Source organism: Hydra vulgaris, chromosome 12 (genome assembly GCF_038396675.1).
Source record: "Hydra vulgaris chromosome 12, alternate assembly HydraT2T_AEP".
Classification (NCBI taxonomy): domain Eukaryota; kingdom Metazoa; phylum Cnidaria; class Hydrozoa; order Anthoathecata; family Hydridae; genus Hydra; species Hydra vulgaris.
In genome coordinates this window covers 13,642,421-13,662,500 of record NC_088931.1, presented here as the reverse complement: position 1 = coordinate 13,662,500, position 20,080 = coordinate 13,642,421, and the positions used below count along the sequence as shown (strand labels likewise).

The following is a 20,080-nucleotide window of genomic DNA, read 5'->3' as shown; positions in this document are numbered from 1 at the left end:
CATACATACATACATACATACATACATACATACATACATACATACATACATACATACATACATACATACATACATACATACATACATACATACATACATACATACATACATACATACATACATACATACATACATACATACATACATACATACATACATACATACATACATACATACATACATACATACATACATACATACATACATACATACATACATACATACATACATACATACATACATACATATATATATATATATATATATATTATATATATATATATATATATATATATATATATATATATATATATATATATATATATATATATATTTCCTAAAAGACTTCTGTGTCATTTCTATACTTAACTGATGCAAATGATTTGAGAAGGTTTGCGTATCTTAATTTAAATGGTGTATTACTAATGCCAAAATATACTTTTTAACTGTGTAGATAAAGCATTTTGTCCTTTGAACAACTAATGTTTGTCTAACAATATTGTCTACCAAGCAACTGTAAGTTCCAGTCATCATGATCGCAATAAAAAAGTATATTTTGGCATTAGTAATACACCATCTCAAATTATTTACATCAGTTAAGTATAGAAATGACACAGAATTCTCTAAAGAAATATGGAGCTTAAAACACCAAAACATAAAGCCTATTATGAAAATTGTCAAATGTTGCAAACCTTACAGTTAAACAACAAAAATATGCCACCTTTGTACAAAAAATGTTATTTTACCACATAATGGTACAAACCTACTGAATAAAAAAAACAAAACTGTATCTCAGTGTCGGCATTCAAAAAAATTCTTATTATATGAATTTGACACAGGATATAAGTAAACTATAATGGCTTTTTGTTTTTTGTTCTTTGATTTGTTTTTTACTTAGATTTGTTTATAACGTCAGAAGTCATTCTACAGTAACTTTTACGTTTTTGTAACGGTGTGTTTACATTTTTTGCTTCTATTAATGGCTGATGATTGCCTTCGGACATGAAACTTCAAGTCCTGCTAAGCAGTTGTTTTTATTCATATAAATCAAACATATATATATATATATAAATATATATATATATATATATATATATATATATATATATATATATATATATATACATACATATATATATATATATATATATATACATATTTAATTATATATACATATTTATACATACATATATTATATAATATATATATATATATATATATATATATATATATATATATATATATATATATATATATATATATATATATATATATATGTATATATATAGAACCCTTAGATGTTGTCCGAAAGTTTTTTCCATATTTTGTTGACAAAAAGTAAAAATTAAAATGCAAGACCGGAATTTTTTTTTCTAATAATGATAGACTGCCTGCCCCAACCAAACCCTCAGTCGATGTAGCAGCACTCCCTTGCGGGTCAGGCTATTTGTCAGTCGATGTAGCAGCACTCCCTTGCGAGTCAGGCTATTTGTCAGTCGATGTAGCAGCACTCCCTTGCGAGTCAGGCTATTTGTCAGTCGATGTAGCAGCACTCCCTTGCGAGTCAGGCTATAAGATAGTCGATGTAGCAACACTCCGCGCATGATTTACAGTAAAAAAAATAAAAATAAAAACATTTTATTAAAAAAAATAAAAATAAAAACATTTTATTAAAAAAAATTAAAATAAAAACATTGTTTATATTGTTAAAAACATTCAAAATGTTTTAAAAACATTCAGAATGTTTTTAAAAACATTCTGGTCAATTAAATTTGCGTTTTTGTGGTTTTTTTAAAAAACGATTAATTTGTAATTAAATTAATGGTTTTTACTTTCGTCCAACACGGAAATGTTGGACGAAAGTTAAAAGTAATTAAAAGTGACGTACATGTTGGCGTAAGAATCACTTTTTTCCTTCCGCTCTTCCCAAAGCCAACAAACTATAGATCTATGTATGTATATATTTATATATATATATATATATATATATATATATATATGTATATATATATATGTATATATATATATATGTATATATATATATGTATATATATATATATATATATGTATATATATATATATGTATATATATATTTATATATATATATTTATATATATATATATATATATATATATATATATATATATTATATATATATATATATATATATATATATATATATATATATATATATATATATACATGTACATATATAACTTTATAATGTCAAAATCAAGAGGAGCGCATAAGCTCCTCTTAATTTTGACATTATAAAACTATCTTTATTTTTTATTTAAGGACATTAACTTACTTAACTATCGTAATCAAATTACCGCAAAACAAGTTTATTTTCCTAATCAAGAAAAACAAATCTAGAAGTGTTATTTTCTAGATGTACATATTGTGGAATGTCTATTTTGTTTCAATTATTTTTTGTTTTTAATATTAAATAATTTAGTTCATTATTACATTTTTTATTATCATTTAATATAAAATATTTTCTTTTTTCAACATTTGTATATATGAATTAAAATATCTAATTAATATGAAATAATAATAAAAATAAAAAGCGCTGGTAAAGCAATTTACTTGAGATTTTTTTCTTTGCAACAAGTAATATTTTATCTTAATACTTTTTTTTTAAACGAGTTAAACTATTAAAAAAAAATTATTTTTTTTAATTTGCAATTTTTCAAGTAATTATTTTTTACTTTTAAAATGTTATTAACAAGCAAAAAATATTACTTGTTGTAAAGAAAAAAACCTCAAGTTAATTACTTTACCAGCGCTTTTTTTTGTGACAAACAAAGATTTAAGTTTCCAAGTACCATTTAATAAAAAATATATACAGATGTGCTTTTACTTGCCTTATAATGAAAAGATTAAACGTACACTTTATGAATATTTTTGATGCAGTGTTATAAGTTATAATATGTTTAAAGGGAATTTATCTTTTTTGTAAAAAATAGAAAAGGAGAAAGAAAAATAATGAAAAAAAAATCTAATTTTTCTTTATTTAAATAACTTTTTTATTCAAAATTCTTTCTAAATTATAAGGAAATTTCTGTTTTCACTTTTTTGATATCGCACAATTTGTAAATTATGTCAAGCTGATGTAACTTTTATAAAATATTATTTTTCTAAACTATTTTTTCGCAAAATAAAATGTATAAATATAAATGAAGACATTGAAAGAGTTATATTGCTTCAAGCATTAATTCAAGCAAAAAAATTAATAAGAGAGTTATATCCATAAAAAAAGTATTTTTTTATAAAAAAATTAACTTTTAACAACATGTCGTTTTAAGTTTGTAATAAAGTTTTTGTTTTTTTTGATAAAATCAATCATGACAGGACAAAAAAAAAAATTAAAATATCAAAAGTTACACTAATATAAAATAAAATTTAACGTGAACTATTTTTTTAGCTAATAATTTTTTGTTTTGTTTTTTAATTTTTTTTTTTAAATTTGGTAACTTATTTTTTTATTGTTTGTTATGAGAAATTGTCTAAATAAATATTCTTGTTATTGAAAGATGATAATTAAAAGATGATAATTAATTTTTCTACTATCATATATTACTTGATTTTTAGTGATGATTTTAAGTTGCTTGGGTTGTTCATTTTTTTACACTTCAGATTGATTAACAAAATTCAAATGTATCTATGACAGCGTTAGAGTTTTTCGAAGACTATTGTGTTTTATTTAATTTTAAAAGGGTTTTTAATAGGGAATATTGCCATTTGATTGTTTTTGGTTTATTTATGCTGGAAGTACCTATTTAAAAATTTTGATCTTTTTAACCTTCTACCAACTTGTTAACCAGTAAAACAGAAAGGTTTTATTGTGCATTAAATTAGAGTGGAGAGGGAAAGGTTGCTACTCTTTTTTTTTTTTCACAAAAAAAAACTAATTTACTTACAAGATTGAAAACAAATATTTTTTGTTTTCTGTTAAGTTAGAACTTAACAGAAAACAAAAAATATTGTTTAAGAGCAAGAAAACAGTTCATTGAAGACTTATAATTGTAAATTTTAATAGTCAGGAAAACAGGAATGTAGGAGTTCCAAAGCATTGAAGTGCAAGAAATAAAAACTAGATAAATATAAGATTTTAGAGCATAAAAACAGATACAGAAAAAGAATGCAACTTTGCTAAATTCCAAGTCAAATGGTTTTCTTAAAGAAACAAGAGATGTCTCGTTTGAGCAGTGATCATAATCATATTTTTAGAAATGAGAAAGAGATGCAACTTTACAACAACAGGACAGAGGCTCGGCAGCTAAAGCAGGTACAACAAAATTTACAATAACATTTTGACTAAAAGAGAGAAGACCTTATTTGATGAGCCAGCCCAAATATGGCAACAACATTCTATACAAGGACAAATAAGATAATACTTGTAGTGGTAGAGAATGAAATAGAGAGTTAAAAAATGTTTAAAACTTTATTTATTTATATTTATTTATAAAAAAATGCTATTGAAAAAAAATTATGAAAAACTGTACAAAAAATTATGAGCATAACTTGATTTTTTAAATTTTACTGCATGCAAATGCTTCTGCACACATTTAAACATATTATGTTTAAACATATATGTGCAAAATTTTGTACACATTTTGCGCAAATTTTGCAAAATTTTGCACATATTTGAACATATATTATATTTGAACATATATGTGCAAAATGATTTTGCACACATTTGAACATATATTGAACATATATGGATTAAAACTTACATTAACTTGATTAATATTTGCTTCTGCTTGCACTAACATTCTTATAATATTGAGTTCTTTTCTTCTTGCTGCTAAATGAAGTGCAGTATCCCCATAGTCTCTTGTAATGGCATGAAGTTGCTCTTTTGAATGTGTAGAAAGCAGTTCTCTGCAAACATCTTGCTTTCCAGTACTAACTGCTAAATGTAAAGCAATAAAACCAGCCTAAAAACAAAAAAACTAAAATGATAAAAAAAAATGATAATGATGATGATAACAACCCTCAGAATTACAAAAACTGAGGTTGGCAATTTTTTACTGAACTTATACTATTAGAGGTTGGCTAAAAGTCAGCAAAAAAATTTTAACGCAAAGGTTTTACCATAAAACATAGAAGCGAGATCAACAATTTTTTGCTGATCTCAAACAATTTTAGGTTGGCATTGCCGAATGCCAACCCTAATTCTGAGGGCTGTAATGATGATGATGATGATGATGATGATGATGATGATGATGATGATGATGATGATGATGATGATGATGATGATGATGATGATGATGATTAATAAATCTTTTTTTAATATATATCTATGGATGTACTTTATCTTGCTCAAGCTTGGTTTCATCTCCCATTATTTCCAATAGTAATCGAACAACTTCAACTGCATTTTTTGTCCGCTTGCATGCTTGATGTAAGCAATTCCTTTCATAGAACTATAAAATAAAACAATGACTTCCTTAGATGTGTTATTTACTTTTTAACTAAAAAAAATTTAATCTATAATTGAAAGTTTTAAAAATAAGTGGAGAAAAAACTATTACTTACCCCTGCTACAATAAATGGATCAGCATTTGCAGATAGCAATGTTTTTACAATAGTTAAAGAAGAAAATGTTATAGAATAAAACAATGCTGTTCTTCCATCCTAAATAAATGAATAACTATTCAGATATTATTTTACATTTTTTATTTTATTTTTTTAAAAAACAGACGACTTAAAAGATTGCAAATTATATGAATAAAAACACATACTGAAAAATACACATACAGAAAAAAACACATGGAAAAAACATATACTGTATTTTTTTCCGTATGTGTTTTTTTTTTGTTCAAAAATTATAGACTAGTTTCTAATTTAGTATTCATTAGCAAGCTTGTAGAAAGAGCTGTTTCCAATCGTCTCGATTCCTACATGACAATAAACAATCTTCATATAGAACATCAATATGGATACAAAAAACATCACTCAACTGTAACACTTTTACTTAAGCTTACCAATGATGTATTGGAACTCTTTGATAAACATACAACTTCAGTACTAATGTTACTTGATCTAAGTGCTGCCTTCGAGACTATTGATCAGCAAAAACTACTTGGACTATTAACCAGTGAAATAGGTATAATTGACTCAACTCACAAGTGGTTCAAATCATTTTTAGTTAACTGTACACAAAAAGTTAAAATTGGCAACTCATATTCGACGAACCAAAATGTAAAATATGGAGCACCACAAGGTACAGTCCTGGGTCCAAAACTCTTTAATATCTTTATGAGATCACTATACAATTATATGAACAAAATCAATGTTAAAACTATTGGATAATCAGATAATCATCAAACTCTAAAAGTATTCCTTCCTTCATCTCAATATAATGACTAGTCCTAGATATATCAAAATGTCTTGAACATATCTAAATGGATGAGTAAATCATTTTTATGTATTACCAATCAAAAACAAAAATATTAATTATGGCACTATCAAGCATTCAATTGGATATTACTATTAAAAGTACATTTATTAATTAGGAATGCATTAGATTTGTTGACTCAGCAAAAGGTTTAGAAGTGATACTTGACAATGAATTATCTTTAAAAACACAAATAAACAAGATTGTTAAAAACTGCTACAATATATTGAGCAAAATATCCAAAATAGAACAATTCTTATTGCACAAAGATTTGAGCACCATAGTATGTTCACTAATATTTGCACAGCTAGATAATTGCAACTCCCTCTACTTTGGAATTGAAAAGTCACTATTAAAAAAACTTCAGTCTGTTTAAAATTGTACAGCAAGACTGGAACTTAAAACTGGAATAGAAAGTCATGTAAACAACCAGGAATTTAACAAATTGGATTGGCTGAAAATTAGAGAAAGAATATATTTCAAGGTCCTTTTAATAATGTACAAATCTATTATTCTGGAAGCACCAATGTCATCATGCATTTCATTCCTTACTCAATTTCAGAAAGAACAATAACATTAAAGGAAACAAAATGCAGCAATCGTTTTGGTAATCAAACAATATCCCACTATGGTCCAAAACTTTGAAATATACTTCCAAATCTTATCTGTGACAAAATAAACACAACTATTTATAAGAAAAAATAAAATCTTTTTTAATGATGAATGGTGATCTATTCCACCAGAAAACTCTTGAATGTTAAATTAAAACCTCTTGAACATTAAAATTTAAAATTTTACTAATATAATTATTTGTTGTACAGCTGAGCAAGTTTTTTGCCAACTTAATCCTCTATTCTGGCAAAACACAGTAGCTGTGGGTAAACATGTATTTATTTATTTATGAATCAGACAAATAGGAATTTTTGGAGCACTTAAAAACAGTCATAGTAAAAACATATAACTCTTTTCGAAAAACTTTTTTTAAACTTACAGCATCTATCTCATCAATATTAATTCCAGCTTTAATAAGTTTATCAACTTCTGTTGTGTTATCATCACGACATGCTTGCATAAGAGGTGTCATTCCATGATCCTAAAAATTAAAAAATATTTATATCAAGGCTCAATTTAATGGTCAGACATTGCTGCCCCGGGACCATTCCCGAGACCCGCTAGAAGAGGGCAACAAACCATTGTTGATTTTGTCAGTAAAAATGAACAATGATTGGTTGTCCCTATAAATCAGATCTTAAAATCAGTCCGAAGGGTGGCAATGTCCGACCATTAAATTGAGCCCTGATATATATATATATATATATATATATATATATATATATATATATATATATATATATATATATATATATATATATATATATACACCTTCACAGTCTAGGATATTTAAATCAATTATTAAAGAAACTGTTAAACTAAAAGATAAAAGAAATTAAGAAAACAATACATTTATAAAGCTGGTCACTGCACTTTAAATATTTTAGTCACTAAGAATATCAAGTGTTAGTGTTGAAGAAGTAATTTTTTATAGTAAATAAAAAACATAACAACAAACATGTTAAAATAAAATTAGACCTAAACATCTAAAAGCAAAAGTCATAAACAGTTTAAAGTAAAAAAAATTGAAGAATGATTGTGATGCATAGATCAAATCTGTTGATTATATGCAAAAAGAGTTGAGATGGATTATAATTTAGCAGCTTTTGTGTGTATGTTTTTTTTCTATATCAGATTAATAAAAAATCTTATACATATTAGAAACAATTTTATAAAAAAGTGGGGTTTATGTTAACAATTTCGATTCGCAACTTTTTTTATTCATGCTGAACTATGGGTTATTATTTAAAGTTAAATCAAAATGTGCTTTAAAAGACCAACATCATAAACTAGATTTTGCTGTATTCTATCATTCTATCTCAAAAAGAAATAAAATTACATATTTTTTATGTATTTTTATTGTATAATAAATGTAAAGTTTATACGCAATTTTCACTGCAATAGAGTATTTAAACAACAGAAACTTTGAAAATAATTTATTTTTAATTTTTCTACATTTTAGGTTACTGTTAATAATGTTCTTGGTTATTAAATTTTGGAACATTTTAGTAATTAAACAATCAAAACGATCAACTAAAAGGGTAAAAATTTTACTTAGTAGAACCGAAAAACTAAAACAAAAAATGGTGCAGGTACCATATTTTTTAAGGTTGAAGAATCTAAAATCTTGAGACATACCTGCATTTTGAAAGTATCAATAACAGCTGTTTGCACCAACAATTTATAAACCTAATATTACCAATCAAGATTCCAAACTAGTTAATACTGCACAAGTTTTGAGTACTCTTTACAGATAAAAGAGATTCCGAAGCATTGAACTTTCCCAATTTTATAAAATATACAAGTTTTTTAATTTTAAACATATTTCTTAATCTACAAAAGTAGCATCAGCTTTGCATTGTGAATACGAATGTTGAATCTTTTTTTTATTTCGAATCTTTAATCTGAATCCATTTCATAAGTAAATAAATCCCGATAAATAATAAACTCATCCAGAGCATAATGAATGTATATTTGTTAACGATGCCACTGCTTTATGCTGCTTTTAAAATCAAAAGATGCTAAAGGCTTGATAATTAAGATAGTAGGTTCTGAGTAAAAAATAAATTAAATCACGGTTTTTGAAATAATGAGTTAACATGTTTTCCCTGGTCTCTTTATAAGTTAGTGGCTTAGTTAAAAAGTTTTGGTTAAGCATCCATTTCCTCATTCCTTTTTTTATTATTATTGTTATTATTATTGTTATTATTATTATTGTTATAGTTATTATTATTATCAAATAAAAGAACTGGATACAGTGATGTTAAGTTAAGAGTTTTATTTACAATAGTTTTAATAACCGATCCTTCTTCCGCTCCTCGAGTTGTTGTTGTTGTATTTTTAATTTGTTTTGTTCTGTTTTTTTATATTATTTTCTTTTTTAGTTTGCTCAACTATTATTCAATATCTGATGGCCAGTTACAACAAATCGTCTCTGACCGATTTAAATACGAGAGTGGATTTCTTTATAAGTTTCCCCCTCGGTAGGATCTTCCAATAGGTCGTAAAAGGCTGGAGGACAATCTTTAATTATAATAGAACAAACAAGTTTAGCTCCATGCTTTTCTCTTCTATCTTTTAGTGAGTCCAGTTTTAATTTAGTAAGAAGAAGGGCTGAATGAACTTCTCGATTTGCTCTGCAAATAATTCGTGAAGCAACTTTTTGAACTATGTCAAGTTTCTTTAACTGTGATTGTGATGCAAATACAATAATTACTTTTAATTAATTGGCTTACATATCAATAGTAGGATCTCAAGCTGAGATCTTACTATTGATATATAAGCCAATCTCAGAAGGTCCCTAGTTAGGTAACCACTAGCTTTTGAAAGAACTCCCAAGATACAATGACATCTTTTTTGAAATATTTTCTATATGAGGACCAAAGGTTAGATGCCAGTCAAGGGTTACTCCTAACAATTTAATTGTTTTGACTGGATCGATTATACAACTGTCTACTACCATCTGTAGATTATCCAACAGTTTCTTTCTAGGGTTCTTAAATATTATAAACTGTGTCTTTGAGGAATTTATCGTGAGGCCATAAGATGTACAGAAGTCTTTGATTTTATAAAATATATGTACCGATTTCATTGTTAGTGATACGAGTCCACATCTTCCTCAGAGTGGGTAATACCATCAGCAAACTGAGTTGTAAGAGAATTGGAGCAAGTTGGAATATCTCTAAAGTAAATATTAAAAAGTTTGGGACTAAGTCCACTCCCCTGAGAAAGTCCACATGACACTGGCTTCCACTGGGTTACTTGATTGGCCTGAATGACTCTCTGCACCCTATCGAATAAAAAGTTGTGGAACCAGGATATTGTGCTCAAGCTACAGCCTATTTTGAATAGTTTGTTAATAAGAAGTTGGTGTGGAATGGAGTCAAATGCCTTAGACAGGTCAATCATAATAGCACCTGCAAATTTACTCTGATCAATGCTACGCATCCAAACGTCCACAACATTTATAAGAGCATACTAGCAACTCAATTTCTCTCTAAATCCATATTGTTCTGGAGGAATTGTCTTATTCACTTCATAAAAAGTAGACAGTTGTCAAACTATTATTTTTTCAAACATCCTTCCTAATACGGGAAGTATTGAAATAGGTCTATAATTCTCTGGTTTTGATTTCGATCCTTTATTTTTCCAGACTGCTACTATATTTACTTTTTTTCCACATTATCGGAAAAAAGTTATCTTCAATGCTTTTGACAAAAGCATTGAAACAAAAGTTTTGTTAATAATTGCTTTTGTTAATAATTAACTATTTTACAATCAATTTTTTTAAAACTGAATGAACCTTTAATGTTGCAACATGGAATTAAGTTTAACAAAGATATTTCGGGAGCTCCCACAGAATCCGCTAAATTAGAGTTTAGTATATTTAAGTCTATGACCACCTTTTCATTTTTTTGAGAAGAAAAACTTATTTCTCTTATGAATGCCCAAGCGTTCCGAGTGTCTTTTTGATTGAGGAGATTTTGTCCGTATTTTTAACTGCCATCTGGATAATACTTTTAATTATTTTTTTTTAATACTTGTAGTTTAGATATAAGTTCTTTATTGTTACAGTTGTTAATTAGTTTTTCTGCCATATTGTTACGGAGTTGAATCATTTTGTTAATTTCTCTGTTCATCCATTTATAGGCTTGTTTATTCTAAAAGGATACGGTTTAATAAAAATCAAGTTGTCGAATATTTTTATTGAAGAGGAACGCCATGTATCTAGCATCGTGTCTAGAGATGTGTTACAATTATTATCGCTATTTGGCTTGTCATCAAACTAAGGCTATTTGGCTAACTAAACTATTTGGCTTGTCATCAAACTAAGTTTCGCTAAGTCAACTTTATTTCTTTCGCAAAGTCAACTTTATTTCTTTCAAGTCAACTTTATTCAGTTAAGTTATGGAAGAAAAAATTTCCGAGAAATAAAATTTTATGCGCACGTGAAAATTATTTTAATGACCATATCTGAATAAAAACATTAAGTTCTTTAATTCAAGCCGATTTTTTTTTTTTTGTTTTTTGCACCACACAACTTATTAAAAATTTTTATCACATTTAAATAGCCTCTGTAATTTACTTACGTTTTCAAATTACTTGCTCAAATAAAATTTCTTTTGAAAATATCTAATGGAGGAGGAGGGGGTGATCACCCCTTTAGATCCCCTTTTTGGATTCTACCAATGGATCCGCTCTTGTATATGAACCTGTTAGTCCAAACGATATATATATATATATATATATACATATATATATATATATATATATATATATATATATATATATATATATATATATATATATATATATATATATATATATATATATATATATATATACATATATATATATATATATATATATATATATATATATATATAAATATATATATATATATATATATATATATATATATATATATATATATATATATATATATATATATATATATATATATATATATATATATATATATATATATATAACTAACAGGTTCAAAACAAATTGGCTGATGACAGTAACTGTTGCCTAAAATTCTTCAAACAATATCAGATTTTTATTTTGACAAACTGTTTTAAATTTGAAGTTTTATCATTTTTATTTTAACGAGATCTTCTATGCTCTCATTTTTTTTAAATTTTACAATATTAAACGAAATATGGAAGGACTGAATATCTTGGCTCGGTTTCAATGGTATTTATGCGGGGGGAAATTCAGTCAGTGCATTGTATAATTAAAAATTTAAATGTTCAAGTATTTGAACTGTCAGACGGGGCAAACTTTCAGCCCAGATAAGCGGACTGAAACGTACCCCGAGCTGAATTTTTATTTACGTAATCAGCCTTTAAATTTTATTTTTTTGAAAACCTCTGAATAAAATATACTATTTTTATTTTTTAACATGTAATATTATTTTATATATTACTAACTATATATAATATTATTTTATATATTATTAACAATATATAAAATATTTTTATTGATAACTAAACTAAATGCCAATCTATCAAAAGAATCTCCCTTTAGTTATGGTATCAGGAGCAACATAATTCAAAAGATCAAAAAAAAAAATTAGTTATCACAATAAGTCAGATATAAGCTTACAATAAGAACATTAAACCAATTTGAGAAAACAAATTAAATTAGATGTTGCTGTCATATGGGCCATACATATAAAACACACAGTCTTGCCTCATTTTGAATTTTAAATTTTAACCAATTGTAAACTACGATTCCATTGCAATGAATTGTAGTAAACTCTAGAATATTCCATGATAGCATGTGGTTTACAGTTTTGATAATTTTAAATTCATTGTTGTAAGTATGTTTTAGCGGTTTCGTAATGAATATATTTGAGAAATATTTTTTTTTTTTTTAAGGTGCCCCAAGAAGTCCTTACGGTCTTGTCACAGAACACCGCGGAAGTGCATTTAAACAGGAAGTTCACGCCTCCTTCCATACCGTGACACGAAAATTTGTCCAGAGCTCGTTTCGAACCTGGATGTCCTACTTATATAGCAAGCGCTCTAACCACTGCGCCACGGCCGCAACTATTCAAAATAAATTTACAATAAAATTTCTAAATCAGAGTTACACTGTAAATTAGAGTTCACACTTAACGAATAAAATTTTGTTGTTATACTTAACGAGTTATAGTTAAGTTATACTTATTTTAAACAGAGTTACACTTAACGAAACAAATTGTAGTCAGAGTTATACTCAACGAAGATAAAAAAATTTGAATAAGTTGTGTTTGCTACCAGAAACAACGCTAGGCTTTCAATTGGCGGGCAATGCAAACAAGCTTTCGTTAATATTGATTATTTTCTCTCTATTTTGTTTGTACATGGATTCCATATGAAACTATCTTTAGCTACTGTTCGAAGACAGTGTAAGAATGATAGATAAAGAACTGGAAGAAAATATTCATCAGATTAGTTTTGTGTAAACAACTAATACACAATAAATTTTTGAAATTTAATGAAAAGTTGTTGTACGTATACATTTATCTGTGAATAAAATTAAAAATAAAAGCAAAAAGTATGATGTTTTTCCAAGTTTTTTAACTGATATTCCTATACAAATAAGTATACATACAGTAAGATACTTATTTGTATAGGTATATATGTATAACTATTTGTATATTCTATACATAAACAAGTCTACTGACTTGTTTAAGTATGGTATTTAAATAAGTCAGAGGATTTATATATATTTTTGTTATAACTTTCTTGTAGAAAAATAATGCGGCTTTCGTTCTTATTTTGTGTGGTTTTAATGGGATAAACATTATGGCCACATATGGAACGCACCAACGCTATCCAATAAAAGAGAGTGGTAAATATATGGCTAACATATCCTTACCACAGGTTGGCCACATGAAACTTTCACGCAAAAATAAACTGTGGCTTTTAGTGAGATAAACATTACAGCCACATAATGAGCGCACCGAGCCATCCCTTAAAGGAGACTGGTAAATATATGGTTAACTTGCAATTGCCATATATAGCCCAAATGAAAATTTCTTGTCGGATAAACAACAAGTTTAACAACCTAGCTATTAAAATTGCTCAGCATCATGCTTAGGTTGTATTTATAAGTGAAATATGGTGGTCAGATACATCATCTACAAATATTACAGGTTTTAATTTATTTTGAAAAGACAGAGATTGTAGAGGAGGTGGAATGGATATTTATATTAAAAACAACATCAAGTCCAACATTATAGGCAACGATATACTCAACTCTATAATAATAACGCAAATTTGATGTTTTATTGAAGTCGGCTCAGAAAAGTTTACTTGAACCTGTATCTATCATCCAGGTTCATGTAATAAAATAGAAAATATAGCTATTATCTGCTCAATTAAACAAGGTAGCAGTTTGTCTCAAAAAAATAAATGCTCGGGTATTCTGCTATGTAAAGATTTTAATTATTCATCAACAAGTTGGTATAAAAGTTACAATTTACTTCAATATGATCAGGATATTCAAGCAAAAGGGTTCATGGGTTGTCTAAGAGATAACATTTTGTTCCAAAGTGTTATCAATCCAAAATTACGAGTAAAAATTGGTTCGGAAAGTATAAGTTTGATAATAACCGAATGTGAAAGCATAGTAGATGCTCCCATAAGTAGATGATAAATGACTAAAAAAGCATTTTTAGTCATTTATCATCTACTTATGGGGGCGATTGAACACAGTCACCACTAACTCAAGTTCAACTATTCGTGTTCTAAAAATAGGAATGATGAAGAAGCACCAATGAGAAAACAACTAAATAACAAAGGAGGTTAAAAAAAATGTAATGATTGTTTTAATAAATATAATTGTTCTGATAAACTTCTAAACTCAAACGCAAATGATTCTTACAACATTTGGTTATCAATTTATAATTATGGATGCGATATGTTTATTCCTTGGTTGAAAATGAATAGCAAAAAGAGAATAAAAGATCCTCTTTGGGTGCACATTGAACTTAAATGCATGTGTAAAAAAAAGCGGAACATGTGGTCTATGGTTGCAGTACAAAATTTACTCATTATGTGTTGGTCACAGCGTACAAGTATTTGAATTTAGAGATTTAAAAAAATGTGAAAAAAAGGATCCGGAATTTTGAAATAATGTTAGCACTGAATTTCAAACTAAATTCTAGATCTGTATATGCATATAATAGCAGCAATACATCTACATAGGAATAAATAAAAGCATAATATTGGACTGATGAAACTCAAGAAGCAGTTAAACAAACTACTACTAGACGGAGCTACAATAGCGAGCATATTAAACAAGTATTTCGTTTCAACATTCACGAAAAAAAATTCTACAAACATCCCAAAACTTTGTGATAAGTTTAATTTTGAATTACCAAATCCAAGCTTTACTGATGCAATATTAAAATTTCATATCGACAAACTTGATGTACAAAAAACGGTAGGAGTAAACAACGTTCACCCTAAAGTTCTCAAAATGTTTTCTTAATTACTCTGCAAGCCTTTATCAATATTAACAAATTTAACAAGTCTTACGAATCGATTGTTGCTCCAGTCCTTAGGAAAACAGTAAACAATATACTTTTGTTTAAAAATGGAAATAAACTAGAAGAATCTAATTATCGTCCAATTTCACTAACATCAGTTGTATGTAAATTAATAGAGCGTATTATACGTGATCGGATAATGAATCATTTAGCAGTGCACAATTTGAAAATAATAAAAAAACATGGCTTTGTTAAAAAAAAAAATTGCACTACTTACTTGCTTGAATCAATCGATTTTATCACAAAGCACTTGCAGATGGATTGTAGATGAGTTGTTATTAGATTTATCAAAAGCATTTTATTAAAGCTCGATTGACTCGGGATTAGAAACAAGTTATTATCGTGTTGTAAAAGTTTTCTATGTGAAAGGTTTCAAAGAGTAGTAGTTGGAGAATTTGTGTAAGAATGGGAGAAAATAGATAGTAGAGTCCCTTAAGACTCAGTTTTAGGTCCACTATTCTTCGTGGTATTTATAAATGATTTATTAATTAGAATCAAAAATGAATGCAAACTGTTTGCTGACGATACTAAATTTTTAGTAGTCATTAAATCAGAACTAGATAACATTAGTTTACAAAACAATCTTAATATTTTAAAAGATGGACAGATGACTGGCAGATAAAATTTAACAAGCAAAAATGTAAAGTATCACATTTCGGAAATAAACCCCTAAATACAAATACAAAATTGATGAAGTTATATTAGAGGAAGTAAAAGTCAAAAAAGATCTTAGTATTTTTATCTCGAATGATATTGATTGGGATATATATGTTATGCAATTAATAAACCAAATTAATAAGTCGGAAGTTCAAAATAGAGAAACCAAAATATCATGTCAAGTTAGTTATGGTCAAGAAGAAAGAAAAACTAAAATTACTCTCATTAGAAAACATGAGAAAGCGGGACGATTTAATCCAATTGTTCTACTTAATAAAACGAATTGACGAATTAAATTTACATAACCCAATTGAATGTTTTCTAATGTGACACTAATGGTCAAGCAAAAAGCCATAAATTAAAAATACATAAAAAGTCAATAAAAACACACAATAAAACAAACCTATAACAAATAAATACAAATCTGTAAGGTTGTAGATCTACAACGTTGCCATAATTCATCTATAGTTGCAGTTAAATGGATTATGGGACATTGCTGATATGATGGAATGTACATGAAGATCAACTTTTTGGTTAACTGTTGCTATCATTGAGAAGATTTTGTCTGTCTTCTAATGCAGCTTTCATTGATTCTTTTGCTTCTTTAACATATGAAACATTGCAAGTTCTTGTTTGCTGTCGTAATGTTTTCTAATTTATTAATTTATACTCATAATAAATCAATTTTTTTACTCAGCCATTATAAATGTGTCGTCTACTTTAGTAGGTATTGGACCAGGGGCGGATCCAGAACATTCCGTAACGGAAGGCGTTTTTAGGCTTTTTTATTTTAGTGGATCCAGATCATTTAGTAAGAGAGGAGATTTTTAGATCATAGGATTTGTGTGTAAGCAAGAGCAATTTTAATATAATTTCATATCATCTTTTAACAGTCTGCCTATTTGACCTAATTTACGTCTTTTTTTTTTTTAGACAACATCGTGAGAAATAAAAAAGTTATTTTCAAAACCTCTACGAGGGAGGGGGTACAATCCCAGCCTTCCCAATAACTAAAAAATAATGAGCGAGTTTTTTTCAATTAACTCGCCCATTCTTTTCGTGATTCTTTATAGTTGATTTAAAAGTTAAAAATTTATATTTCAATCAGATTTGTAGAATGTGAAATAAAATGTATAAAAAAAAATTTTTTTATACATTTTATCTCACATTCTACAAATGTTGCTCTTATTGCAGCTATACAGTTTGAAAATTAAAATATAATGTTTATTAAATCAAAAAAATCTAGAAAGTCTGATTAAAAAGTTACACTCATCATTAATAGTTTCATTTTAAACGTTGTTTGTATTTTAGAAAATGATAGACTATTTTTTGTTGAAAGATGCAAATTTGTTATAAACATATTCGATTAAAAGCTCTTCTATGTGGAGTTTAAATGACAGAACTTTTGTTTAATGTAATGACAAGTTTTTTGTCTAATGAAAAACGGTGGTGTTTTACCAGGAGCCCTGTCAAAACTTGTTCTGTCAAGTTCGAGAGAACTTCAATATTCTCAACTAAATTTATATTTGTCGAATAATTTTAAATTTCACACAATCGTTTAGCGTTCAAAAACCTTTTTAAGTTTTTACTGCTTTTGACTTCTTATACCTGTTGTTAAATCCTATTTTAATATAATTTATCAATATAATTGTTTAATAACTTTGGAAAATACAAATATATAACTTTTAGGTAAATACAAAAAAATTTTATTGCGCTTTTTAATTCTTTTTTTTTTTTTTTTTTTATGTAAGTTGAAATTTCAAAGTATTTGAAAAAACTTTTAGATTTTCAATTTGGAAGAGCTACCTTGCTGATTTATCAACGCTTCGCTTAATGAAATTTTGCATTTTATTAATTCATTTCATTAAAGTTTTTAAATACTTTATTTCTCAGCCTAGACAATGTAAAACAGCAAGACCGCAATTGTTCACTCCTCCCTAACTAAACGAATTTAGATCTTCTGAATTTTTTATGATTATTTAAACAATTTATTAGTTGTCGTATTTTAAGCTTTATAAAATTTTATAAAATGTTTCAGTCTTTAATATATTGTATTATATATCATTTTCGCCTAATGCCATTAGTATCTATATAAATATATTTTGTTGTATTATTGTTAACATTTATATAGTATAGTACCTAAAAATAAAATCATACTTTTGAGAATTTAAGGGGTTAGTCTCAAAATCTAAATATATCTAATGACCTCATAATGGCTAAATCCCTGGGGTAAAGTAAAAGTTTGTTCACATAAATAAATACTGAACTTTTATCTAAACTTCAAGAACTTTATAATAATTTTTGAAAAAAATTATTATAAAGTTCTTTATAATTATTACTCTTCGCCCGTTTTTATTTTTTACATTTATATTTTACTTTTAACCATCTTATTACTTTTTAGCCAATCTAAAATATTTTTTTTATTTGACGCGCCTGCTTAAAAGCATAACATTAAAATTTGGTGCCAAAAAAGAAAGTATTAGAAGTAGCAATAAATTTTACTTCAGATTTTAAGTTAGTAATGCAAAAATAAAAACAAAGATCAGTAAATTTTTTTAAAAAGTTTCACTAATTTGTAAAAAGCTGTTTTAGTATATAGAAAAAACTTACATCATAGTTATCTACCGGAAGGCAGTTTTCAAGTTGTTGCGCTTTAATAGGTTCATTATCGGTAACACCACTTTTTTTCAAAACTTTAGAATCCGTCTGTTTATTTGCTCTAATTGGAGACGCAAACTGCCTAATTGATTTATTTATTGAAGTAGATGTTGTATTTTTAGATGAAGAAGCGTCAGACTTTTCTTCATCTTTTAAATCCTCTAAATACTGTAACAACGAAGATGACATAACAAATAAGATCTTTAACTCTAATAAAAGTATTAAAAAGATTCTCACAAGCGATTTAAAAAAAATTGCTTGAAATACTGCTTAAATGATTCAATAGACATGCAGAGTTTCTTGTATATATTACGAATTTTAAATTATTTGATTCAATATATTATTCATATGTTTAACGTGATATCAAAGATCAAGAAATATTAAAAAAAGAAACTGATGTGTAACTTTTGTAATATGTTTAGCAACATTTTTATATAAAAAAAAAACAGTCTAGGCATTCGTATAAAGATCTAATTTTTTCGTTTTTTCAAAACGTTAATTACTAGTTAATTTCTAATATCTATTTAAATGTTTTAACTAATTAATTAATTTATTGATGTAATCATTAATTAGTTTATATATAGGCTAGACTAGGGTAATATGAGCACCTTAGACAAAAATTGGAATATTTTCAAAATAATTATGCTGGATCCTAATTTTTTGAGAATAAACAGTTTTTAGGGATGCCTACTCATGATCCACTTAGATATTTGGGTTTCCGAAATTTTTTCTTAAAAACACAAAGGTTTTAAAAAATTAGCAAAAGTGGTCATTACCAAGTGGTCTGGGTAATACGAGTTTATTACCCAGACCACTTGGTAATACTTAATAATACACTTGGTAATACCCAGACCACTTGGTAATACCCAGACCACTTGGTAATACCCAGACCACTTGGTAATATCCAGACCACTCGGTAATACCCAGACCACTTGGTAATATAAGCACTTTAAACTAGCTCAAAAAAATAAAATTAATTAAATAAAAAAATATCTAATTGACAATTAGAACTAATTTTTAAAAAAACGTAACATTTAAAAAATCAAATTTTGAGTCACCTTTTGTTGAAACAATACTACTATGTTTTCCACAGGAAAAAAGAAAAAAATTAGTTCGTTATTTTTTCAATTTTATCAACTCAAACCTTTGAACAATAAAATTTCAAATTTTTTGAATTTAAATTACAGAAAATTTCAATGAT

The 20,080-nt window shown here is 26.8% G+C and overlaps 1 protein-coding gene across 2 annotated transcripts in view; it reads right to left on the bottom strand.

The window, feature by feature from the left end:
• LOC101235649 (serine/threonine-protein phosphatase 6 regulatory ankyrin repeat subunit A) overlaps positions 1-19,160 on the bottom strand; it is a 133,213-nt gene extending 114,053 nt beyond the window's left edge. The window contains exons 1-5 of one of the 2 annotated variants that reach the window (XM_065812258.1): positions 18,832-19,160; positions 7,399-7,500; positions 5,546-5,644; positions 5,320-5,433; positions 4,741-4,944 (exon numbers count right to left, since the gene is read on the bottom strand). In XM_065812258.1, coding sequence (XP_065668330.1) covers positions 4,741-4,944; positions 5,320-5,433; positions 5,546-5,644; positions 7,399-7,500; positions 18,832-19,068 — 756 coding nt within the window. In that variant the 5' untranslated portion in view covers positions 19,069-19,160. Of the gene's footprint in view, positions 1-4,740; positions 4,945-5,319; positions 5,434-5,545; positions 5,645-7,398; positions 7,501-8,657; positions 9,021-18,831 lie in introns of those variants that run through there. The other variant, XM_065812259.1, reaches the window with a different exon arrangement.
• Positions 19,161-20,080: the final 920 nt, after the last annotated feature.